This window comes from Monopterus albus, unplaced genomic scaffold (genome assembly GCF_001952655.1).
Source record: "Monopterus albus unplaced genomic scaffold, M_albus_1.0 scaffold78.1, whole genome shotgun sequence".
Lineage (NCBI taxonomy): Eukaryota > Metazoa > Chordata > Actinopteri > Synbranchiformes > Synbranchidae > Monopterus > Monopterus albus.
This window is the reverse complement of record NW_018127958.1, coordinates 309,983-337,403: the sequence shown is the minus strand read 5'-3', so window position 1 is coordinate 337,403 and position 27,421 is coordinate 309,983. Positions and strand designations below refer to the sequence as shown.

Here is a 27,421-nt window from a genome sequence, read left to right as displayed (position 1 = left end):
AACACAGTCAACACCCATTTCAGGTATTCAGTACGGTTTAACCTGCAGTTTTAAAGCCAAAGTATACAGTAATTAAGTATTTAACACAGATGAACAAGAAATCTAACCAAATTTTGTGCCAGTCGGGTGTGGTTTTAGGTGCAGCAGTTTGATGGCACCTGAGTTTGGGTTAATTTCTTTGCACACTCCTTTGTGTCCATATGTAGGTGTGTGCCTCTGCCATCCTGCTGCTATTTCTTTGAATAACCACCTCGTCATGACAGCATATGCCAATTTATGAGAGCTCTGATGATTGGCATGCACTGTTAAAACCTGCTGTGCTGGCATGTGACTGTGTGCTATTAACTTGCCTGGTTCTGTTTGATGTCATCACTGGCAGTCAGGTAAGAGTTTCGGAACAATGTAGATGTCCCACAGGATACTTGAACTGTAGGAATGGAAGACAGAATGAAAAGAGAATGACAGCATCTTTATATGAATGAAATTTAAAAAGGCATAATTTAAAGAATAACAAAATTGTGGAAAACTCCACAGTCGGTAGAGTCAAAAATCAGCTAACTAGAGTCTAAATCTTCCTGCTGTTTGTCTACAAGACTGGCAGTCACTCTGACACTTGTGACCTCAAGACAATACTGTGAGAGAAAACCAAGAAAAAACAGAGAGAGAATAGAAAATGGATCAGTAGATATAAAAAGAGCCACACAATAGGATAGAGAAGAGAAATGTAGAAAGGAGCGATAGTAAAATCTAATTATATGAGTAAGAATAAAAACTGTTAGGTCAAAAAAGACCAGGAGAAATTCAGGGCTTAATAAAAATAGAAGAGAAACAAAGATATAAAGGGATAAGGTAGAAAAATTTAATTATTCCCTGTCTCTCCATCTTTCACTCATACAAACACACACACACGCACCTGCCATGCCGTCTTTCCGGGATGTGTGCTCTCCTTTGTTGCTATGGAAACCAACATTGGTTGCTGTGGAATCATAGTCCATCTTGCGTTCCTTCAGACTGATCATCTCTCTGGGGGAGGCTGGTGCGCTAGCTGCATGCACACCCACACACACCCAACCACATACATACACACACACACACATCCAAAATAACGAGCAATAAACCCAGAACAGAATGAGCCATGACACTTTGTATGCTTTGTGTGTGTCTTGGTCTTTCAAGGTGCATAGTCATTATTCATCATTTAGGCTGTCAACAAAAAGGGTCACCTCCAACATGTTAAAGGGCATCTGGGAATTCTCACACACACACACACACACACACACACACACACACACACACACACACACACATCAAGTCTCAGAAACATTATTTGAATATCAAAAGTCACATCTGGTGCATATGTATTTTCTCAGTTGAGATAATGTATTCCTTTTTCTTTTTGTCTCATGTGAAATATCCAGATCTGCAACTGGCAAGTGTTGTTTCCTACTGTGGGGACCAATGTACAACAAAAATGTACATGGAGGCAGGCCAGTTTGATTCTGTAGTTTCCATGTCAAAATATCACTTTGTCCAAAACTTCATGACAAAACATAAACTGACATCATTCCCATCAGTCTCATGTTTATGTTTAGCACTAATAAGCATGTTAGTATACGAAGGTAGAAAATATTATAGCCTATATGCTTAGCATTAGAAAGTTGTCATAGTCATTGTGAGCATGTGACTATGGAAATGTTAGCATTTAGTTCAAAGCAATAGTGCATCAAATGATGGCTGTAGCTTTGATATTAATGAAGATGTAGCCATCCTGGGACTGTTTGTTTAAGGCTGGTTTTTTATTTTATTTAGTTTTAGTCAATGTTGCATTGCAGCTTGATGTAGCAGAAGCTGGTCAGTTGCATTATGGTAGAGCAGTCGTCTCCCAACTGGATTAAAGGTTGGAGGTTTGAATCTCGGTGCCTGCAGTCCACATGACAAAGTGTCCTTGGGTAAGACACTGAACCTCCCCAAGTTCCCTGTGATGGCGACGTGTACAGTATGCACGCAGTGGCCCGGGGCCCTTGGCTTCAAACTAAATTTCATTGTACATGTTACAATGACAATAAATAAAGCTTCTTCTTATTTTTCACACACTCATCAGCACCAGGTGGTGTACAGATGTTACAGCTGACCTGGGTTGGAGCGACAGGCTCCCTCCAACCTGGTTGGAGTTGTACTCAGCTGTAGCTGAAATTTTATTAGTTATTGTGATAATAAATAATCATACTTACATCTATCTCTGGTGAGGGAAGATTTCATTTCATACACTATGCTATTAGAACTTCAAATTGATTTTACATCACCAAACCTCACAGGTTTCTATTTCTGTCACTTTCGCGATATTTTACACTAGATCTATTTTACACATATGGATGCAACACAAACCACATGCCTGTGTGCACTCATTCATAAACTGGCATGCACAGGCCCAGCACATATTCTGTGCATACAGCGTCCCAGTCCCTCTCTCTTTTCCACACACACCCATCATGTCACAATGTAATTCCTCACAGCCTATGTAAAGTGCTGACTCAGCCCTTCTTTATCTTGGCACACAGAATTGCCAGAATCCTTCCTACGTGAGTATCAGCCCTTTCAGTACATCCCAGGACATTCTTGAAATAAGCTTTTTGGACCTGTTTAACCTAACTCTTAGGAGTGCGGATGACTGTAGTACTGTAGCTATTGGAGAGAAACACCAAGATCAATACCGAGTATGTGTGTGAATACCTAACACACACACACACACACACACACACACACACGGTTAATGGAAAGCACCGCTCTCAGTTGTGTAACCAGAAATGCTACCCATATTTCTGGATATCAAAGGGGTATACAGCACTAAAAAAACTGTATAAAAACCTTTTGGGGGTTGTTCTCCTATAATGTGATATCAGTGAAACAAGGCACTTAAAAACATAACAAGCGAAGCAGAAAAAAGCTTTTAAAGTGATTTTTTGGAGTGCCTTGGAAATGACCACTTTATAAAATCCAGTACTTCAATTGACATTATCCTCTTTTACACTGCCTGTTCAAGCTGGGATTATTGTCCCAATTTTGTGCCACACTGTTCTGTATAAAAGGTACCAAACCATCTTGGGGTGCCAATGTTGACCCTCCTTTATTCTACCAGGAGAGATACTAAAAGTCATGCAAACATTCTGCCTCAGCCTCTGTGCAAATGGGGAGAGGTGGCTTTCGCGGTGGTTAACAAGTTGTACACTATGCACAATAAGATCAAGCCTGAATTATGTTGTAAATGTGCAGGATGAAGAAAAGCATGTAGTCCTGGGTACGTCTGAATAAAGCAGTGAAGAACATTAACATAAAAGTGACTATTATAGACACAAAGGTCTCTCTCTCCCTCTTTAGTTGAGGATGGGAGTCATTTCCAGCCATTTCCCATTTCCCTGACCTTCTGTACTACATACATCCATAGATTTCTTTACACAGTAAGATCTCAAAACCCCTTATTTTCAATGTTCGCAGCCAAAGTAAAAGTTACATTTTTCACTTCTTCTTCCCTGCATTAATGATTTTTAATCCCTCCCTGCCTCCTTACTTTTTTTAAAATCTCTGTTCATCTCATTCATCGCTCTTTCTTTGTTTACACACACATACGGTATATATAAACATAAATACACATGTACACTCTGTCTCCTAGTAGGGTCCTTGAAGGCCTCTCGGAGCTGAGAGGAAGAAAAAGAACTTTTGTGCCTCATCAGCTTTCTAAGCCAGCTGGAGAGAAAGCTCAGCCAAAAGGCTCTTCTACCACTGATGCTAACAGCTATTGCTAAGGCATCATTTGTAAAGCATGAAGGCCAGTAGGCTTAAGATAGTCATACCTTACAGCATGAAATCCTGTGAGTGGTGAGCACTGACCGTAACAGCTATTTAGCCCCAGTGTAAAAACTGGTAAATGTTGATGCTTACTGGCCAATGTCTAAATTACTGCTCAGAAGAATCCATGTGTCAGTTGTACCTTCTAACTGTCCTCATGTTTGACATACATGTGCATACAGCCTTGTACTGTAGTTTGCCCTTCTACTGTTTGCTGGTCTCAATGGATTCCCTAACAAGTGAAGCAGTAGGACTGTGGCTTCTACTGAATGCTTTCTTACAGATAGTTAGAAGAGAAGATCAATATAACTCTCTTGTCTTGTTAAGTATGAGGATACAGCCAGTAGGCCATTAGTTTAACTTACGTATGGAAGCAGGGGGAAACAGCTAGCATGGCTCTGTCCAAAATTAAAAGAATCCTGCCTCATGGTCACAACAAGACTTCGTGAATTGATGTCACAGCTTAACTGATTGTAAAAACACAGCTTGTCATTTTTACATTGCAGTATGTGTAGCCTACAAATAGACACACACAATATACAGTATTAATTAGCTAAATTCAGGCAGATTTTACAGAGCCAGGCTTGCTATTTTTCCATGCTTCCAGTTTTAATGCTACACTAAGCTAATTGCCTCTTGACTCGAGCCTCATATTTAATGTAAACACGAGAGTATTAATTTGCTCAACTGACTCTCAGCAAGATTTTAATCATGTATTCCTTTAATACCTACCATGCTACATCTGCCCTAATTGCTGAAATTAACAGTAAAACTAAAGCGGAACTGAACAATTAATAATGACAAATCACCCTTTCAGTAATGAGACCTTATAATCCTAAAGAAGGCAGGTGATTGGTGTGAGAAAGCATCTACCCCCAGAAGATGCCTTACTTTCTTGTTTAAGTGCAAAGACATCTCACTGGTCTCACTTCTCCCTATTTTTTTGTGGCTTGAAGTGCAATGATGCTGCACCATGTCCCTGACCCTTTTTAACCAGCTTCTCAAGACCTCAGATGATCTTGGATAGTCAGATTTCTAGCAATGTGAGATTACACAAACCTAAATTTACTGCAAAATCTATCTTGACTCTAAATGCAAGTAAACTTTGGGATGGGAATCTGGATACAACTGTTCTTAGTTGCTAGTCTTAAACTGAAACTGGATGTTAGAAGAACTGGAGTGCAAGAAGAAAAGCACACGCATGCACAATAAAACAGGCATAATAGCTGTATTGTAAGTGTCATTGTGTTCTTCACCAGAGCGGTTATTTGGCGATGTCCTGACAGGGGAGACAGAGGGAGTTCGTGAGGAGGTATAGGGCTTCTGTCGGTCTCTCTCTATCGTTGAGGCAGAACCCAAAAAGTGATACTGGGAGTAGCCATCCTGCAAAACAAGCACACAAAGAAGAAACTTGCAGAAAAACTAATATTCATTTGGTGATGCTTTTTCAACAGAGAATTACTGTTTATTATAAAACTACTGTAATCCCATTGTCTTTATTTAAACAATAGTAAATGGTCTTATACTTGTATAGCGCCTTTCTATGCTTTTACAGCACACTCAAAGCGCTTTCACATTCACCCATTCACCCATTCGCACTCCCAAGCACTCATGCATTCACACACCGGTGACATCACCGGGAGCAACTGGGGGTTCAATGTCTTGCTCAAGGACACCTCGACATGTTGACTGGACAAGCCAGGAATCGAACCACTAATCCTCCGGTTAGGAAACGACCCGCTCTACCTCCTGAGCCACAGCCGCCCCCGATCATTTCAACCTCACATTAATTTATAACAGACATCATCCATCTGTCTTTAACTTTGGAGAGATAAAGCCCTCTGTGTACCCATGTTGCTTCAATTACACCTTCAAAAGCACAGAAGAAGCAATTGGTTTTGGCAGCTTATAATATTTACAGACATGCAAAAGGCACACACACACACAGCCACTTCTGTATACATAAAACGATGAATGAAATTATTGGAATTTTTAGGCCACAAAACATGAATTTCCAATAGATTTAACAGGGTCAGTGTGACTGTGAAATGTCCAAAAAAAGTTGCTTGACCTTGGTTTTCTGTTACAAAACAAAAAGCAATTGAATGATTCAGTAAAAATGAAATATTGAGAGATTTTAGTCCAATATTTTGTTAGGTTTACAGATGAGTAGGCGAATCAAAAATATATTCACACATCACAAATGAACACATTGCTATCAAGCCTAAGCTTAGTGAAAATCCCATTGTCCTTGTAGAATAAAATAAACTCCACAAGCATAATTACTACCAAGACTGTGACTATGTATTTGCATTAGTTTAACAACGATTGGAGTAAAGCCGTTTTTCATAAAAATAGATTATGAGAGTCAACAACAGTCACAGAGCTGGAACCAAATTTAATTAATTTAGCATTACAGTAATTGGGTAGCTCTGAAATCAAAGTAAGCAGATGATAAAGATAATGGAGACATCCTGTCATAACTTTAGTGTGTGGCCCTGTGGGTCAACAATGGAAAACTGGTTGCACTGCTGGGACTGTGACTAACATGGTAGAGGTAAATCCCTTCAGTACAGTTAGGCTGGAGTGGAGGCAACAGAGGGAGGAAAATGAGGCAGAAAGAGAGTGAGGACGGACAGAGTACAGAAGACAAAAACAGAAAAGTCATGAGAGCAATGAAGAGGAGGGAGATGGAGAGAGTAATGACAGCAAGAGGAGGAGAGAGGTCATGAGAGGGCGAGTGAGGGAGACAGCCAGAGGGAAAGAAGTAGTGAGAAGTCTCACATCCTTCTCTGACTCCTATTTCCTGTCACAGCACTGAGGACTAACAGAGAGCTGGGTCCTCTGTAGTTCAAAGGCAGCTCCACCATCTTTCCCTCCCTCTCACTTCAATCTCACCCACCTTGTTTCACTTTCTGTTTCTCCTTTTTACCTCACCACATCTCATTATAAACCATGTAACCCCCTTAGGGGACAGTAGACCATTGTGACACTGTCAAACAGTCATGTTGCTTAAATGAACATACTGAATACTGAATGTATTCTGCAGAGTTTGTGGTCTATAAATGTGGCTCAAAAATTGGGTCCAGAAATGCTGTTAAACTTTACAATAACCAAACTCAAAAGAATGATCATAATCAGACAGGAGATAATAGAAGAGAATACAGTATATCCATCCATCGGCTGGAGCTGATCCCAACCAACAGTGGGTGAAAGGTGTAGTACACCCTGCACTGGTTGCCACTCTATCACAGGGCTGACACATAGAGACAGACAACCACTAACACTCACATTCACACCTACAGACAATTTAGAATCACCAATCAACCTGATCTGCATGTCTTCGGACTGTAGGAGGAAGCTGGAGTACCCAGAGAAAACCCACACAGGCACAGGGAGGACATACAGACTCCACACAGAAAGACCCCAAGGTAACTAGGTTTTAACCTGTAACATCTTTGCTGCCGGAGTCTTTGGGAAATCCACCAGAAGTTCAAATAAAGCTCATTCTCTTGATTTAAATGATTGTCTGCACACCATTCGATTTAATATCTGGCCTACCATGTAGACAGTGATGTGTAGTGGGTTAAATAAATATCAAATCCGACATCAAAATTTCGTATGAGAGCAAATCAGACACTGGTTTAAGGTCTGAAGTCTTTGTATTAGGTTTTTGCACCATTTTCTGGGTCATGCTCTGTTTGTTCAGTGGCAGTGCATACTGTGAAACCTTACATTATAAGCAAACATGATCTCCCCATGCCCACAGACAGCAACTCCATTTTCTGTAAAGTAGATCCTTATTCTGCAGTTCTGTAAGGTATCTGGTCATTCAGACTTTTTCACCCACCTCCACTTTCTCATACTCAGTATCTAGTTCTCCTTTCAGCCCCTACTGTAAAAATCAAAGCATTGTTGCTATCACCATCACTGGATGGTGAGCTGAAAGTCGATGAAGAGTTTATTGCTCCAGCAAATAAGGTGAATGTGTGTGTGTGTGTGTGTGTGTGTGTGTGGGTGCGCTACTGCCAGACAGGATGAATGGCAAAACTATAAAAGGTTACACAAGATGAGAGGTGGGCCCCCGCTGGGTCTCTGTGATCACTGAACGTTGTCATTTTGTCATTGTTTCACTCTCAGATTGTCAGATTTACAGTTGGATGCTTCACTCACACATGATCCATCTATCCTCACAGCAATAATGTGCCTCTGACCTTTGTGTTCTTTATTATCACTGTTTGTGGTTATTTCAGAATTGACCCTTATTTTGCAGTTGCATTTATTACAAATTGCTCAGAATACTACAAGAGTAGCCTGCAGCTTTATCAGGCACACTAAAATACTATTGTGAGCCTCTACGTTAAGACAGCCTATGCCAAGTAAACTCAGTCTCGTCTCTCTCAGACACGTGAGCATCAGAGAAAAAGCAAGTGAAACACTGGCAGCTTCTGATTTCTGAGGTTAGTTTGATCATCTCATCTCCATCTTGCTGTCTTTTCCCGTTTATACCGTGTGTCAGCAGATGGTGGATTCGTTTCTTCTTGAAGATCATGTCACTGATTTGGTTTAGCAAAAAATCTAAAGCAGACTCAGTGAAAACTGGAAAAAATAATGAAAAAAGTAAATAATTAAGTACAACTCACTTAAAATCTGATGGTCATTCTATTACCTGTTTTGTCAGTAGCAGATTAAAACATTTGAGTGTATTCATTTTACTGGCAGAAATACTGAGCATTATATAGGTTGTGCAATCAGTGAGTGACTTTACACATACACACACATTTCCAGATCACACATTTCTAGATCACACTAAACACACTCACAAACTGAATTACACATCCCTGGCACATACTGAAAATCAACACATCTCTCTGGCCCTGACCCTCATCAGTCTTGAGTGTATCTGTTTTTCTGATTTGTGGCATTCGCGATGTATGTGTGTGATATCGGTATACTGTACATGTCCATGAACAGTTTGTGTTTGTGAGAGTGTGTCTGATTAAAAGCCCAAGCTAGATCATTTATCAAGAAATGAAGCAGAGCAACCCAACAGAATTTACACACTGTGATAAAGTGTAGCAGTTTGAATATACAGTATGAAATGTAGTGTTTAGTGTATGTGAGAGAGAAACATACTGCAAGTTTGTGAGTGAGACAAAGAATTTTCTCTTTCTCTTTGTGCTAAGGGGTTTATTTGTACATTTTTCAAGCCCTTGTATTCTATAGAAGTCCCCTGTTGAACAGTAGTGCACATTTCTGGTTTACTTAACAGATTAGCTGTGGCTTCCCTCCTAGAAACTGCAGGTGAACCATGACATGCACACATTCAGTACAAACACACACACTGAATAAGGGGTTGCACATATTCTGATTTTTTTTTAAAGGTGTCTTCAGTTCTCTAATGAAATTCGAGTCAACGCTGACTACTTTCTGATGATGTCATAAAAATATAAACACACAAGACAGGGCTAGGGGTTGCAGTATTGTAATCAGTGACTTTTGGAGTCTTGGTTTAGTTTAGTTTGTGGCCTTACTGCTCAGCTGTACCCACCCTTGCTTCAGGTGCAGGTTGCCACTGCAAAGTGGTGAAAATATTGTCAGTTGTTATAATCACGGTGACCAGACGACATCATGTTGACTAATCTGTGCAACCTCTAATAAGGACACATAACCAAAACAACAAATGCATAGATGCTATTTTCATACAGTTACTGTTTAATTTATGGGCCCTCAGCTTTTCATTTAGCTATTGCTGCTGTAGAAAGCGATTAACTCTCTTTACCGCAGTTTGAGCAAAACACACATTTTCAAAGTTACACATGCACTTCCCAAAAAACAAACATTTGTGTGAACCCACACCCTTCACTTCTACACAGTTTAAAATCATTACTTAGACTTCAAAGCAGCCCAGAATGACTAATTATTGACCCTATACTGTTCTCTACTTTTCAAAATGACTGTATACACATGTAACTCTTACTTAGTATGCTAGAGTTACGCTTCAAGAATTCTTCTCACTTCACCTGTTATTTCTCCTTTTTTGCCACAGTCTTCCTCTCCCCCTTGCTTTTGCTCACAAACTTGTTGCAGACACCCACCTCCACTCTTGTTTAAATTGTATGCTAATCCATGTTTGGACTGAGGCTAACAGGATTTTGTCTGCACCTAACTCCCATGAGCTAATATGCCATGCAGGTATACCAGCAATAAAGTCACTTATTTCAAACCTGGGACTCAGGTGATAAAGTCAAAGTGTGGATTCTCTAATGCAACAATGTGTAGTTATAAAATCCTGCAGCTTTGCCACTATCCAGGCTCTTTTATAGTGACTGTGCCTATAGATATTGGCTTTATATTTGTCTCTCCAAACAAATGGCCACATATTATTCGGGTGAGCAAATTTTGCACTCGTTTCTAATGCATCAACTACTTAAAATATATTTTTTAAAACATGATTTACTGCTTTGAAGAATGACAGCTCTCTGTGGTTGTTTCAGAGTTTTTTCGAGGTTGAACGACAAACTGATGTACAGGTACTTGACCTGCAAGTATGAAATCCTTGTGAGAAAATAACACAAGATTAAATTACTTGTTGATGTGACTCACACAGCAGTGCTCAAATAATCTCTCTTGATGCTTTGTTAGCTTGGTTTCCTCAAAGATTTCACATTAAAGGCTCAAGATAGGACACCAAGAAGGTGTCAACTAAAACTGATCATTATAATCATCACAAATACAAAATTTGTGTTTTGCATTGTATAGCATTAGATTTATACGTGTATATACAGTTATTCACACAAGCATGCTGTCCAAATAAATCATTAGCTTCAGTCTTATTTTCTCTTCACACAGAAATGAAAAGGACACATTCAAAGCCAAGGACTTCTTTCTAAAATGTGTTACTTCGTATTTCTACATATCTCACTGAAACACGTTGATTACGCCTCTAACATGCTGAATGGCAGATAACCTTGGTGGCAGATATTCACTCAACACCACTCAGACAAGTAAAAGGAACAGATCATCTGTCATTACTTTTAATTAAGTTGCAAGTGTGTGCAGGCATTTGAAAAGAAACAAAGGAACCGTAGGAGGAGATAGTACGACTCAGCGGTGTTTGTATGTGTCTAAAAGAGAGAGAAAAAGATAAGTGTGTATCTAAGTGAGAGCAGCATGAACACCAATCACCATTTCTCTACATCTTATATAATTTTCTAACTTTTTTCTTGTTTGTGCCATTCTTCGTGAGCCTCCGTACAAGTTAGGTAGTGTATTAAAGAGCTACAGTTTCCTGATAATACCATTCAGTCTTCATGATGGGCTGAATAACTACTAGGATCGATGTTAGTTTGAGTGTGTGTAAGCGAGTGTGTGCATATGTTGAAAAAATAAAACAACAGGCTAGAGACTAACATGAGGTTATTGATCTTGCTGCCTGTGTAAACACTGCTGCTCAGTTATGATGGTGCCTATCTGAACCCCATATTTCTTTTGTTTGGAGGTAGTTATGACTGGGCTCAAGGTGAAAGCAAACACACGTTTGTTTACATTCCTCGTGGAGACTTTGACTTACATTCACGTATCCTAACACATACATTTGTGCCACGTAACATTGGTTCATATGTCTTGTACTCATTTTAATGTTTTGGTTGTAAAATTTAGAGTAACCTTTCAAAAGAGGCCAGAGTTATGAGTGTAATCAAAGCAGCTGAAGAACAGTAACCATCCATTCCTTCATCTATCATTATCTTCTGCTTTGTCCTTGCTTCCCTAATCCGGGCAAGGTAGCACAGATCCAAGCAATCCGATTCACTGGGGTCTTTTGAATCGCTCTTTGTCTAGCTGCTCCTCTGGGACCAATTTGTCTTGAGAAACCCTACTAGGGGCTACTGCTGCTGACAACACAGCACCCAGGATCACCGGGGCACACAAATCCCTCCACCACATTAAGGTGGCAATTCTCAAAGGGGGGCAGTAATTTCATTTTTTAAAATTGTTTATTTTGGGTACATTATTTTTTTAGCTTGTGCACTTTAAGATAACATTTGCTGCTACAGTTAGGCATGCTAGAATTTGGGCCCATTTGGCCATCTTACCTTATATTCTGACAGTATTATTCCTATTTCTACACTTTGCTCACTTTATATTTATATATCTTAACAGGACCTTGAGAACATTTCATTCTCTACTTGTACACAATAACGTGTTGTCGTATCTTACTGTGATTCAGTGAACAGCACTGGCAGCAGTACAAAGATATTAGCTTCTAAAAGCCTTTGAGCAGGATTGACCTCTCTAACCAATTAGAGATGTTCAATTGATTCTGCTTGATAAGTAAGTTTTGTTGCATTCCCATTTATCGTAATTATAATGACAAATACCTAATAAGCTGGACAGAGCATGGCCGAGCATAGCAGATCGTAGTAGAGCGTAGTGGAGCAGGGAGAGGGAGTGCTGGGTGGAGCAGAGTGGATTAATTTGGAGTTTCATGCTAGTACTACCTTAAGTTACATACTATAACTTACTGTGTCTGGTAACCGTTTTATAGTGAAAAGTAGTTTGGTATGTATATTAATTACTATTTTAATTATTGAGATGCTTTTAACACAAGGGTTATTACTAGCTTGTTTGATAGCTTGTTTTTTGTAAAGTGGTGGTAGTGTGATGGTCTGGGGCTGTTTTGCTGCTTCAGGCCCTGGAAGACATGCTGTGATAAGTGGAACCATGAATTCTGCTGTGTACCAAAATATCCTGAAGGAGAATGTCCGGCCATCCGTTTGTGACCTCAAGCTGAAGCGAACTTGGGTTCTGCAGCAGGACAATGATCCAAAGCACACCAGCAAGTCCACTTCTGAATGGCTGAAGAAAAACAAAATGAAGACTTTGGAGTGGCCTAGTCAAAGTCCTGACCTGAATCCAATTGAGATGCTGTGGCATGACCTTAAAAAGGCGGTTCATGCCCGAAAACCCTCCAATGTGGCTGACTTACAACACTTCTGCAAAGATGAGTGGGCCAAAATTCCTCCACAGCGCTGTGGAAGACTCATGGCAAGTTATCGAAAACGCTTGATTGCAGTTGTTGCTGCTAAGTGTGGCCCAACCAGTTATTAGGTTTAGGGGGCAAACACTTGTTCACACAGGGCTCTATAGTTTTGGATTTTGTTTTCCCTTAATAATAAAAACCTTCATTTAAAAACTGCATGATGTGTTTACTTGTGTTATCTTTGACTAATATATAAATTTGTTTGACGATCTGAAACATTACAGTGTGACAAACATGCAAAAAGATAAGAAATCAGTAAGGGGGCAAACACTTTTTCACACCACTGTATATGGACATAGTATTTTTTTTAATCAATTTACAATTTATCTACTACTCATCACATACTCTACTTATGACAGCAATATTTTTCTAGTAATAGATTGCACTATTTTGGAGAAAAATATTATTATAACCTTTGATTTAATACTTAAACAACTGCTTAACAGAGTAAAATTTGTTAATTCCACAACAGCCTGAACTATGATTAATCCTTTATGTGACATGCATACGGTAGTCCTACTGTATCATATAATTAGTGTGTCTTCATCTAGCTGCCAGCAGCCATACTTGACCAAACATGACACTGGTAATTTGCAAATTAACATTTACCTAGGAGCTGGTGTATGTGTATGACAGTAGTCCTTGAAAAAAAACCTTGAGAAAGTGCTGCTTGGCATATAAAAACAATTTCCCATGCATTTCATAGAGAGAGACAGGAAACAAGATAGGCACAAATGGTTCATGATGAAATGAAACCAACAAAAATATGAGTTCATGGTTTGTACTACATCCTACCTTCTTGTAGAGGGAGCGCAAGTCTCTATACTGCCACATACTGCTGAGGACCTGAGAGGCTGCCTTTACCACCTTTGCTGAGTGTCTGGAGGAAGATAGAGAAAGAGAGAGAGTTATTTCTCCTGGGCACCACTGTTTTGGATAAGGTTGTTGTGTTATTCTATCTGCCACTTTACCAGCATCACAAGATGTGTCCAAGGCAGTGGTACCTGTGACAGCTTAAGGAGAAAGAGGGCCACTGCTTCTTTTTGCCAGTGAATTATTTGTCTTGCAGAAAAACTGAGTTTCCAGAGTTTAAAATGACCTTCCCTGCCAATGATCCCATGTCTGCCACTTAACTAAAAAATTACACTATTAAGAGTCATTTTAATAGCTACAAAGTGAAGCAATGATCATTTTCCACCAAAATTAACAAAAATCTAATGAAAACAGGATTCACCCTGTCAAGCCACGATGCTGCGTGTAAGATGTGGAAATGCTTTTGCATTTACTGCTTCAACCAATATTTCTCTTTCTTTTTTCATTCTGCTGTAATTTCAATCTCCCACTATGTTCACAGAAGTTAAATAGTGGCTGTATGGTTGTATCCAATGGGCCGTTCCCAGTCTGAAAATGTATAATTGCATAAATGCAGCAGTAGGGACCATTTATCCTCAGTGTAGCTATCCTGCAAAAATGAAGATGTGTGGGCTATTAGCAGCTAACAACACTGAGGTTTCCTCTAGGATCTCATCCCTCTCTGTGATAATGCCCTTGAGCACAGCTCCCTAAATAGATTGTGTCTCTCTCCATAACAATAAATCAACATTTGACCCCTGCCTGATAACACCCTGGTGTAATGGCAGCCCCTGACCTGCTGTTTGCCATAGCAGCTAGGACAGACACCCTGCACGGCCTCCCATGGTGCTAGGAGTTATATTTCTGCTGCATCTTTCTTGTTGTGCTCTGGCCAGTTTTTTTGGTGAGTGGTCACAGGAAAAGTAAACATTACTATCAATGATGGATATGTGGCTGCATTAAGGCACTGGTTACCACTAACCTACAGGCTGTGCTATATGGTGCCTTGACATGTATCGTACAGTGCAATAATGAGAATCTTGTTTTGCCTTTTTCTTTGACTTTACATTACATTTTAGTATTTAGGGTTCTACAGTTCTACATTGCTGGTTGTCCTAGGGAGCTTTCTCATGTTGTATTCTGCTTATTCCAAAATTATTTTACTGACAGAACATTGCTTTCTCTCTGAGGCATACACTTAGTTGACAGTTTATTAGATCACTTAATAAGAAATACACCTAGTGAAAACTAATGCAGTCTAAAATTCTACCTTCATGAAGGCTATAATGTTTAAAGGTGAATTGTACTGCATTACATTAACAACTTATAGTAGAACATTTCTAATATTTGCTATGCCCTATTTTTATCAGGAAGGATAGGCTCCATTCATCCTTTATCTACTGCTTATTCTGTAGAGGGCCTCAGGGAGGCTGGAACCAGACCCAGCAGACATTGATGTCACCAGTAGATCACAGGGCTGACAGATAGAGACAGACAAGCACTCACACTCACACCTCTGGAGAATTTAGAGTTACCCATCACCATAACCTGAATGTCTTTGGACTGTGGGAGGAAGCTGGATCACCCAGAGGAAACTCATGCAGACACGGGAGAACATGCAACCTCCGCACAGAAAGGTCCATGAGGTTCAAGACAGGAACCTTCTTGCTGTGTGGCAACAATGCTAATTACTGCACCACTGTTGTATTCATGGTAGAGCAGCTGTCCAAGATCTTTGTCTCTGTCAAACAAAATGTAACTTGAAAAAGTTAGAACCAGAGTCTGACCTGTTATTTTTATTTTCTCTACCTTGTGCTTGAGGGAAAAATGTTTTGTCAGTGTACAGGTACTGAGCAAGTACATACAGCATGTTATCTGACAAAAAAAATCAGCAGCAGAGTCTGACAAGCAGCTTGGTTGTTGGTCCATAAAGTTATAGACTTTGTCTCAGTCACTCGCAGTATTTGAAGAAAAAAACAAAATACTATGATAGCAAAATTATTGCATTTGGAGGACAGCTGAGACACAATTCCATAACTGCAAGGCCACTTGTGTCATGGCTCCAACATCCAAGTCCTAAATCACATCCCTTCAACCGTTGTCAGCAAGTTTACTGTTATAACATAACATAGTAATACAGTTTTAAAACAATGGCCTACTCACTTGTCTCCCTTGCTGCGGACAATGCTGATGAGTTTTTCTATGCCTCCAGCATCACGAAGAGCTTTGGCATTCTCCATATTCTTGGTGATGACTTCATGCAGTGCACAGCAGATGGCAGTTACTGTTTCATCTGACATGGTCTTGCTGGGAGTGGGAGGGCCTGTGGTTCCAGAGGTTCCGCTGCTGGTGGCGTTATTGTTGCTGCTGCTACTACCTCCTGGTAACCGATGGATCAAATCTCTCATTGCGTATTTACCTGACACACACATACAGACACACAAAAAAAGGGCTTTTTTTTCTCCGCACATCCTATTGTATATTACCAATTTAGTTGGAAATATCTTTGAAGGCTTTTCTAAAAATTGCCCTTGGATGGATTTTTGTGAACAATAGAAAGGACAGATTTAGAGGCTAGATTACTAAGCTTTGAGAACATGAACGTATGACTTCTGATTTACTGACTGAGAAACAATATGTGTGGGTGAGGGTTTGTAATTTATATAGAGTTTTTAAATGATTTAAAAAAATTGCTTATATAGTTCATATACCCAATGAAAGTGAGAATTTTAGCCTAGTGCTTATGGTGACTGTTGTTATACAACTAGCTCAATAATATATAGAAAACAGATGAGTCAGAGCCTCTAAATAATACACATACTGTGCAGCTATTGAGTGGTTTGAATAACTCCACAAAGCTCTAGTTGGAGAAGGCACACTGCAAAACTTCTGAAGCACACTAACAACCCATGATATTTCAGGGAAAAGACTGGCATATGAAAAAAAAAACCCAGAAGAAAATGGAGAGAGGGGTAATTCAGAAATGCTGGAGATGCTGTCCGATAGAAAACCCGATAGGAAAGCTATAAACTCAGCCAGGCAGAGGGTGGAGAAGATGGAAGCAATAACATTTAGAGTGAAGTAGAGGTAAATTGGTGTGAGTATGCAATTCAAGATGGGAATGACCGAGGTTGAAACTAATTCCACATGAAATCTCCCAGAGTAAGGTCCTGTAGTCAGCATCATGCTGGTGTTAGATCATACAGAGTTAAACTAATCTCACCTGCAAAATTGTTTCAGTTTGTATGGGGAGTTTGTTTATATACACATATTCATAGGTGTAAACATTTGTGTATATTTACGCAAACATTTTTCATGTTACATTCATTACACTTGGGGCATAAAGACTGTAATCAGGAAACAATTAACTGCTATTTCCTGGAGTGATACTCACTGCTAATCAAAGTGAGAACACTGGATATGAAGATGACTGAGGAGAGGGGCAACAAAGGAGATATCAGAGCAAAAAAGGTGATGAGTGCAGCAATGGAGTATAGAACTGAAGAGATGAGAGGAAAGAGGTGACTGTGCTGTCTGAGATGTGCAGATGTATCAAACATGAATTGTACTAAAAGGGTAAGAAATGTCTTGACCTTCATAAAACCTGCCAATTACACTTGAGCTCCTGGGACAAAAACCACAGGTCATGTTTCAGAAAAACATCTATCAATTTGGAATCAGAAATGGTTGTTGAATAATGAATGTGGTTAATTTCTATCAACATCCACTCAATCCCACCAGTAGGATGAGCACAAGAATAAAACAGGACATGCTAGTATATAACACTGAAAAGCCTCTTAAATTTTACAAATGCAAGTCCTACACAGAAATACTGGGACATATAGAGCCAAAAGACAGCAGAGCAGAAGAAGCACTAGTCTAAACGTTAAATACTCTGTCACATCATCTTCAAGTGGACCATTACATCCTCTATGGCAGCAGAGAGGACCGAGGCCAAAATACTCAATTTGCAATAAACTCAAAATGCTTTTGGATTTCAGAGGCAGTTTTGTTTTTCACTGGTTGTGAAATAATGTTTCTGAACAACTCATTTTTGCAGCAACAGGACAAAACTGACAGGCAAATCTTCTGCATCTCATGGTGCTACTTCCAATTTATTAGGTCTGAGTGAAAAGTAAAAGTACGAACAAAACACCCTTGTGAGGTACAAGTTTTTTTTCCTGCACTGAATGCAGTCAGAACCAAATCTGAGCTTCAGATTTTCCTGTTTTCCTTTCTCTACAACTCTTTTCTTCTAGTGTTCTCCATTCTCCTAGATATTGCTCAGTATTGTTCCCATACCAGAACTGAGAAAGTAAGGAAGGAAAAAAAAAAGTAACACTTTATTGTACAGGTCTGTAAATTCCAGCTTATTTTCAAATAATTTCCTAAGAAGTTTCCTGGAAATAACCATATAATTTGACACAAATTATAGCTAAAATTATAAAGTGATCACTTGGTACACATCTAGTTATTTCTAAATGTAAAGCTAACTCAAACTTGGAGCTTTTATTCAGAGGACAGAAGCTGAGCTACGCACACAAAGGGTGAAATTTGCCTACAAAATACAGTTCAGCATAAATTAACCACATTTTAAATAGTAAAATAAACAATAAATGTTAACTGAGGTTTAAATTGAGCAAGTTCTTTCATGGGAATTCAAGCAATAATAAAACTCAACACAACTCAGTGATAAAAAAAAAAATCTCAGAACTTCATCTCTGTTTTTCTGTAATTAGTACCAAAGCACATGGTTCATTCCAGGAAACTTTCAAGAAACCATTACTACAGTGAACCTGTAAAATAAATCGTTAACAAAGTTAACTTTACAAACAGAACAGTGAAACTGAGATTAAATTAAATTCCTTCATAGGCCGTTGTTATTTTCTACCCAGAATCTTCATCCTTGTTAGAGGAAGTTACTTATTTAAAGCCAAGTGGGTCATAATTTGTCTGCTTTTCCCTGGTGTTCTGTGTTCTAATATAGTTTTATTATGTGATGGCCCCTTGCTAACATGTCTTGGTTGCTGCTGTGCTCTCTGTTTGCTGGGCTGGGACTCCAATCTATAATTAAGTCATGGGACACACTTGGGCCCAAAGCAGCAGGCAGCACAGGGCTTTTTCCTCCTCAGCGTCTGGTTTCTTGTTTTTGTATTGTTTTACAGTACAGTAACCATGCAGCACATCCTGACTTCTCCACTCTCTTCACTGGTAACTTTACAGATTTTCATCCACATACTTGATTAATATCATTAGTTTGCAATGAATGTTCTCCTGTATAGTGACATGACCATGAGGTTTATGTCTGTTTAGGCTGTGAACTTGGGATAATTTGAGGAAATAAAGCAGCACTTACTCACTGCATGTTGTACATCTAAAGCAAATGTTTATGGTTTAAAGGCTTCAGTTTTACATGAGCTCTGCTCCACCAATGTTGTCGCTACCTTGTATTCCACTTTGAAGCATGGAGAGAACAAAAAGAAAAAAAAAAAGAGAGAGAGATGTTGGTTTCATGTTGCTGAGGTAGGCCCCAGGGCAAAGCAGTGTTCACAAACGCCAAGCGCAGACCGCACATGTGGCAGCAATGCATGCATCTTACAAACGCAGACAGGGCAGATGGGAAAAGTATATTAACTATGATCCAGTTGGCTTTCAATAGATACTGCTTCCTCCTAAGTGCTAAGAAGCATGACTGAAAAACCAATACAGAAGTCACATTGACACTACTCTCAAACAGTATACAATCACGTAGCCTATAGCCAACATTCATCTTTCCTGAACATATTGCTCTTTATCGGACTTTGTTTCTAGGGGATTTTACTGTATTTTCAATTTTAAAACTTATTTTTTTTACCAGCTCACAATGTTTCATCACAGAAGAAATATTCATAAAGATTACTACTTGACAATTAACTTAAATTAAAGCAATATTCAGACACCACTGTAGCCAAATAACATATGTTCAACACTTTGATATGCTCATTACCCTGATGAAGACATCATTTGTTAAGATAATACATTAATTACAACTAAATAAACAATTTATCCTTCAGAGGTTTTAGATACCTAGTTAAGAAATACACAATCTGAATCTTTTAGAAAGAGTAACCCCTATAATGAATTACATGCAACCTGATGTAAAAAAGTGTAAAATAATATTACTCCGATCTCATAATGATCACACAGGAAGAAAGAAACAAGAGATGCAAGATTTTATAAGTAGGTGGTGAGTTCTACTTTATAGTACTACTGTTTCACAGACAGTACGTCTACATGATGGAGTGCAACATCCCCTCTCCTCTTACATTTACTTTCTCTGTCACTGAAATGTGAGCTACACCTGGAACATGTCCTCCAGGAGAGAAACAAGCCCTGTGCTGATCACTGCACAGTCTAATAAACCTGTATTACACAACTTCAATATAGTCATCTTCACCTGGGAGGCAGAGATGGTAATGTATTCCTCTGCTGCATTCCCTTGTGTGTCGATAACTCCCGCTGAGTAGGGCGTACTTCATCAGGGCCATAATGGCTGATTTGATTTAAAGAGATCCAATTACCCTCAACAATGGAGTGATTTGATTGTTTACTGATGGAGAAGGGAGAGTGTTACCGAAGAAAAATTGAAGGTAATTGTCTCAGGGAGATGTGGGGAAAGATGAGAAGGCTTGATTGGTTGTGGCATCAGACTGAGAATAATGAATGGTTAATACAGAGTTACTGGTGACTGGGTTGGGGTCCCTAAGGTTAACTGCAGTATGCTTACTGGTATAAAAGCTCTGGGCTGTAATATGTTTCTAAAGCCTCTCTGGTTTCTTTGACTTTTTTCTGAGCTGCACAAAAGCCAATGATATAATGGAAGTTTACAACCTTAATAATGTACAAACATTAGGTAGTTCAGACCATGGTTCAAATCTATTTTGACTTGAGAGAAAATCAACTGGGAATATGGCAACTGCAGTCTTAGCCAAACATGCACCCCTAGCCAGGACTTTGCCGGCTATTTCACTTCTTCTTCATGTCTGAACAATTCTACAAGCTGGCAATGTGTTGCCATCAATTTTACCTGGTCAGACCTAGTGAAATAGCTGGCTATGTTCCTGAAATGAAGTGGTCAGATTGCAGCGCAACATTTTCTCTGTTTCACTTCTTTGCTCTCACTAATGCAACTCACTCTCTTCATTCACTATAAAGCAAGCTTGACCACCACTGTGTGCCCCCCCCCCCTTTATGTCACATATATTTCAGGCAGGCAGTGAAAATTGGGCATAAAGATATAAAGAAGGTAACATCATGAGCTAGAACAAAGTTTATTTTCAATGGGTACAGAGAGGATACGGTTTAGCAGCATGAGCTAACGCTGAATGGTTGGAAATTGGGCTGACATAGAAATCAAAGCACTATTCATCCTCCATGCAGAAGAATAACAGTGTGTCTGCCTCTCATGATGTAGGAAATCGCATGAACATTGTGGCTGTACCTGGATAGATCCTGCTATGTCTGAACAAAGTCTTGCAGAGAATGTCCAGCACAGCAGCTCTATGATGGCCAAAAAGCAACTGCTACATGGCAACATGCAGCCCACAAATTCCCGAGTATCATCTTTGAAAGGGGCTTTAAAGACCAATGGGAGCACTTTTACACTCAAATTTGGGGTATATTCATGTAGACTAAAGCGCTTGACTGTTAGATTCATGTTAAATGTTGTCAAATCCACATATTGGAGTGACATCATCCAGTATAAATAACTAAAAATCTGAAATGTGGTGTGATTATGGGCCTTTATAATTGCTATTAAAATATTCTGTGACAAAACTAGTGTTTCAGTGCCTTTGTGTTATTTGGCTCCCAGCAGTGTATCACATAATCGACAAGAGGCTCTAGATTCTAAGCAACACTGTGTGTGCTTTCTGTTCGGTGGGACTATTCCTGTATTGCGAACATTAAAGTGATCAGTGGAGACCTCAAACTGAATAGGACTGTTAGTCCAAATTACATCACCACACAAATCCTGGCAATATTCTCAAACATCAAAACTGCCATTCAGGGAGGAAGGAGGAGCACTTTATTGACACCAATTTAACTTATTTTCCCCTCACTGTCATCTAAATCATAAAAAATTACAGCATTCTAATGAGTTTTGGATTATGGGTGCACTTGGAATGCAGCCAAAACGAAGTGGAAATTTAATTATGATACTGTAAACTGACACAGACATGCATGTATCAGGCCCTGCAGTCACCCATTACCAATACCCTAGCATCCTCATCAAGCCAAAATAGATATGAATGACCTCCAATGACGGCCTTATTCCCCACTGCAATTTGAGGTGTATTTCTTTCAATTTATGAACAGATATATAAATAAATAAATACAAGGAAATGCAGAGGAGAACACAGACAGATGAAACAGCAGGTTTTAGGAGTAAAGGTAAATTGGAAAGTGGCATGCCATTGTTTTCCTGTTAGAAAGTACTCTGGTGCCCTGTGCTCGGTGCCTTTCATACCAGTTACAGCTCAGCCTCTACGTCTCTCTTTGTCCGTGGGCTTAAACTGCAGAGGTGGGAGAGAGAGAGAGAGAGAGAGAGAGAGAGAGAGAGAGCTCCCCTTTGATGAACCTGTGGCTTCATTAAAGGCATTCTACTGACATAAAAAAAGATGCCTCTCTAGGAAGACATACAAAGTAAATCCCAAATTCCTTAACTGCATCTGTGTTTCCCTCACTTGCTTCTTAATCCTGCCCACATAAGATGCAAGGAAACAATGCAAAGAAAAAATGTGAGGAGAGAGGAATCAGGGCAACAGATTTTAGAAACATGAGCACACTGTATTGGCATTTTTCAAAATTATGCAGTGGATATATTTAGGCTCTGACCTAGGGGTTCACTTACTCTTTAATATTATGAGGGCAGAACTTTAAATATTATCTAAATATTATTTATGAAAAGAGGAAAATTAAAGGTATCTGTGCACCTCCCACAATTACTTTGGCATGAGTGCAATCCTGGAGGGACAGCTGGAAGACCAAACATATTTCATTGTCTGACAGCACTTTCTTTCCCTCTCTCTATTTCCCTTTACTGTTTGTTGTTTCTGTTTCTCTGTCTGACTTGTTCCCAGCCTGGCACCATGGAGCAGAGAACACGGATTGCCAAGGAAAACAAAGTGTGCTGATAAAACATATGCCAGACCCTCACCCACAAGAGATTCATCCTAATGGCAACATAGAAATTTCATAAAATTCTGCGGCAACAGAGACAGAGAAATTTGTCAGTTTAGGGTGAGTCACTGGACACAGTCATGCTATCTTGCAGCCCCACTCCTAGGGACTTGTGGCAAGCACACGGACCTTTGTCGTCATGGAAATGATCATAAACAGTTACATTAGTTTTTGGGCTTAGGAACAAAAACTACCAGGTTAGGTTTAGGTAATTATAGAGGTTTGGGGTAAAATGGTTACCATAATAAACACACTTTTAACCAGTAACCAGCCTATATAGTGCCCACAAGTCTTTGGGCTTGCACTTAGGAGACATTTTGAAGAGATGTTTTAGCCTGAGGAACTCAGAATATTCATAATTAATAAACTAACTTTTATTCCAGGCATCCCCAGGGCTAGTCTCCGTGTCCAGAGATCGGGTGTCGGGCCCCTGCCTTCGACCGCTGCCCAATCCACTATGCACCGACCCCTTACAAATCCTCCTTTAGGTGGTGGGCCCACGGGAGGACGTCCCCACGTCACTGGTTTGGGCTAAGCCCGGTAGGTCTCCGTAGGAAGAAGCCAGAAATTATTTGGATATAGCTGACATTATGTTTCATAATTTTCTTGACAGAGTTGATGGTGTTGTCTGTCCTGGTCGATTGAGGTTGGCAGAAGACTTTGCAGATCACAACATAGGATTCTGACAGCTTGGCCTAAGGACCTTTAGGAATCTTTTCTTTGTGGATTTTTTTTTGTATTTTTCTGAACCTCCTCCATTTGACTTTCCAAAGTTTTTAGATATTTTTAGTACATAGCCATGGCATATGTTTTATTAGCATAGAAATATTGTCTTTGTTGATATTGGTGATTCTGGTGAAGATCAAATCACATTTAATGACCAATTTATGCAGAAAACCAAGAAATTGAAAATAGTGCCATTACTTCTTCTTGTGACCATATGACCCAAACTTAGCTAAAACTTTTCAAATAATAAAATTAAAGTTTAATAAAATTAAATACAGTATAACCATAAAAAAATTATTGAAACCTGGTGAAAAATTCACAAGCTACTCAGCATTAATTCAAATTGTATCTCTCCCTGAGACAATTACCTCCAGCAGAGGTTGGCCTGCTCACGTCTATGGCCAATAGCATTGGGATACGTGTAAGTCCAACCTTTGTCCAGGGCGGTTCCCACTCACGAAGAAAAATGGAACTACAGACAATGGTGCGGCGCTCTTTGATGACGGAGTTCCTGCAGAAACTCTGTCCCTCTGAGCCCAGCGCCGTAATGCTCTACATGTGACTAGACTTCGAATAAATTTCTGTTTATACAGTTCTCTTCTGTCTTCACTTCTCGTGCTTTCAACTAAAGAACCGGGTCTAACATGTACATTTACTCTCATTTCTTCTCATCTCTTCTTTTCTCTCATTTGCTCTCTTCTATCCTTTCCCATTGACTCTTCATTCTTTAATCTCCTTGCCTCATCTCCTGTCCTATCTGCTTTGCTCTCTATTCTACTATCATCTCTCCTCTTCTATACTTTACCCTTCTGTCCTCTCCCTTTCCTCTCATCTCATCTCCTCTTGTCCTCTCCTGTGCTTTGCAATAAAGTCATAAAATCTGTGGGGAAATTCTGGAATGTAGTCAGTAAAACATGTAAATATCCTTAGAGTTATGCCCACTATCTTACAGACCACCGAGCCACCAGACATCAGGTGCCTTTGGGGACTGCCAGTCATCTTGGGGGATGATCCTTCTGCCTTCTTCAAGACCTGCACTAAGACCACACTTTTCTCAAATTTAGGCCATTAATGAGGACTGCCTGCTGCTAATTTTCAGAATCATTTAATCAGTATCTGGTGTTTCCCAGCGTTCTATTTTATCACCTAACAAATTTTAACTAAAACAATTTTGAATATCTGCGTTATTGAATTATGACACAACAGAAACTGAAAAGATTTGACCACAAATGTATGAATGGGCTCAAATTAACATTAGAGATAATCTTGGATTCTCGCTTATTTAATTTTTTTGAGGAGAGTAGAGAGTACAGAGGAGAAAAGAGTACACAGTGGAAGAAAGAGGTTTTGCAAACAGTACACGTAATGTACAGATTCAATTATGGCAGTTGATGAAAAGTCCATTTAAGACCAGTATTATCTTTTTTTTTTTTTTTTTTAATAATTACTGTCAGCGCAGTTTATACGATGCTTTTCATTATAAATATTTAGAGGTACTTTTTGTTGGATAACAGCATTATCCAACAGGCATAATTATGCTCTCTCATTGCTAATTGTTTTTTCTTTTTTCTCTGCTAGAAATAACAAGATGTGTACCAAGTGATCAATCAAATACCAGTGGGAATTCTCTGTGTTGATCAAGAAAATCCTCAGCTCAACACATCCAGAGTGGGCAACATCTTGGAAGGGAGTGTGGTGATGGATGAACTGGCCAACCTGCTTCAGGCCTTCTGTGTCCTTTTTGGACTGATCTATGCTCTGCACCTGGAGTACCCCAAGTGCACAAAAGACACTTTCAGCTTTATTCAGCAGGTAATGCTTAAGCTGGGTAGAAGTGAGCTGGCACCCAAAATTCAAGCTTTGAAAAATCAGCTTTCAAAGTAAAACAGTTCTGAATAGTTTGTAATGTTAAACTTGTAAGACAGAAAACTGTTTTGAACTGCTTGCAGTGTATGTTTTGACTTGTTGGCAGTAGGATCAAAAGGGGAGCTCACACCATTGTTCATTTGTTCAAAACTTTGTCAGCGAAGTTTCTGCACACTGATAGATGAGCAGACCAAAGAGTTCAGTGTACCCTATCAGACTGGAGTTTTGATGTGATACATGCATTTCTTAAAATAGCAAAGGCATGATGTTGCTATACCTTCAGGCTTTTTTATGTCAAATATGTTCTTGAATTTCTTGTTCTAAATTTAAATAAAACAGAAAAAGAACAGCTTTGTATTCATATTTACACATTTTAAATGTTTTAGTTTAATGATTTAAAATTAAATAGAAGTAACATTTTACTGTAACTTAAGATATTAAGTGGAATGACTAGGTAAAGCAATTGATATTACAAATGATTTTAAGTTAAATCACCTTGGAATTTAGTGCATTGAGCTTAGGTTTTCAAGCAACAGGGCAAAGAACATGATGACTCCTATTCATGCCCGATAATTTAAAACCATGAATAAAAAAAGGACACACTTCATCCCATTCTGTTTTTGGATCATTAGAATAGAAATCCCAGTAATTTTTTGGGAGAGAGGTTCACATAGTAATATAAAGGTGGATCATAAGAGTAATTAACTTGAGGTTGTGGAATGGTCATGAATAAAAAGCAATGCTTCACTCAGGACTTGAGGTCTTGTATTTTCTGACACATCTATTCACCCTGGCCTCCTACTAACACAGGCTATATTCCTGTGTATACTATGTGGCCTAACTCCCTCTTTTATTTGTGTCATAATTACTCTGATTGCTAGAAGCCATCAAATTAGAACACATTAATGTTAGACATAATAACCTGCTGGCACAAATCATTTGCGCACTTGTTTTTTACATGTTCCCCTTATTTGCATCTGAGTAAAACAGTGCCCGAGCTCAACTGAGCACACACTCTTACACATACACATCTGCAGTCATAGTGACACTTTTGTGGCACACTACTTCAGTTTCCACAGTAACACTCCTCAACACTGATGTCATCAATATGACACAAAGAGTGAGAGACAGCGAGAGCTGAAAGGTGAGGTAATATGAGTTCGTGTCTAAAACAGCACGACAAGGAGACGGAGAGGGAGGCACAGGTGTGAGGACAAGGGGCAGGGGGTACAGTATAACATTCATGTTGCAAACAAGAAGGTGGGAACAGCATTGTACATACTTATATTTCTTGATAGACTGTAAAATCTACTTTTTGGTGGTTTTGAGTTTCACAAAAATGACAATTATTTGTCATATAGAGGACATGATGGAGGACATTACAAGTGCTATGGATGAGAAGAAATACACGATGGGGATATTTATTGACCTAAAAAAAGCATTTGACACAATCAATCATGAATTATTAATGGACAAGTTAGAAAAATATGGGATCAGAGGAATGGTTCTGAAATGGATTAGAAGTTATTTGACACAGAGGCGTCAATTTGTGAAGTTGGGTGAATACCAATCGAGTGAGCTGGACATTGTATGTGGAGTGCCTCAGGGTTCTGTTTTGGGACCTAAATTATTTATACTATACATTAATGATATATGCAAGGTTTCTGATTTAGTGAAAGTGGTTTTATTTGCTGATGACACTACCATATGGGCATCGGGTGAAAACCTACAGCAACTATCTGGATGGGTTACACAGGAACTTGAGAAGATAAAGAAATGGTATGATAGTAATATACTATCTCTGAATATGGATAAAACTAAATTTATGGTATTTAGGAATCGTAGACTAGATAACGAACTGCAAGTGAAAAT

At 39.2% G+C, this 27,421-nt stretch overlaps 1 protein-coding gene across 1 annotated transcript in view; it reads right to left on the bottom strand.

Annotated features, from left to right (window-relative positions):
* Positions 1 to 27,421, bottom strand: part of ctnnd2a (catenin (cadherin-associated protein), delta 2a) — a 228,182-nt gene that overhangs the window by 2,549 nt on the left and 198,212 nt on the right. The window contains exons 16-20 of the mRNA XM_020606459.1: positions 15,902 to 16,157; positions 13,682 to 13,766; positions 5,100 to 5,226; positions 914 to 1,045; positions 351 to 427 (exon numbers count right to left, since the gene is read on the bottom strand). Of these exons, the coding sequence (XP_020462115.1) occupies positions 351 to 427; positions 914 to 1,045; positions 5,100 to 5,226; positions 13,682 to 13,766; positions 15,902 to 16,157 (677 nt within the window). The remainder of the gene's footprint in view (positions 1 to 350; positions 428 to 913; positions 1,046 to 5,099; positions 5,227 to 13,681; positions 13,767 to 15,901; positions 16,158 to 27,421) is intronic.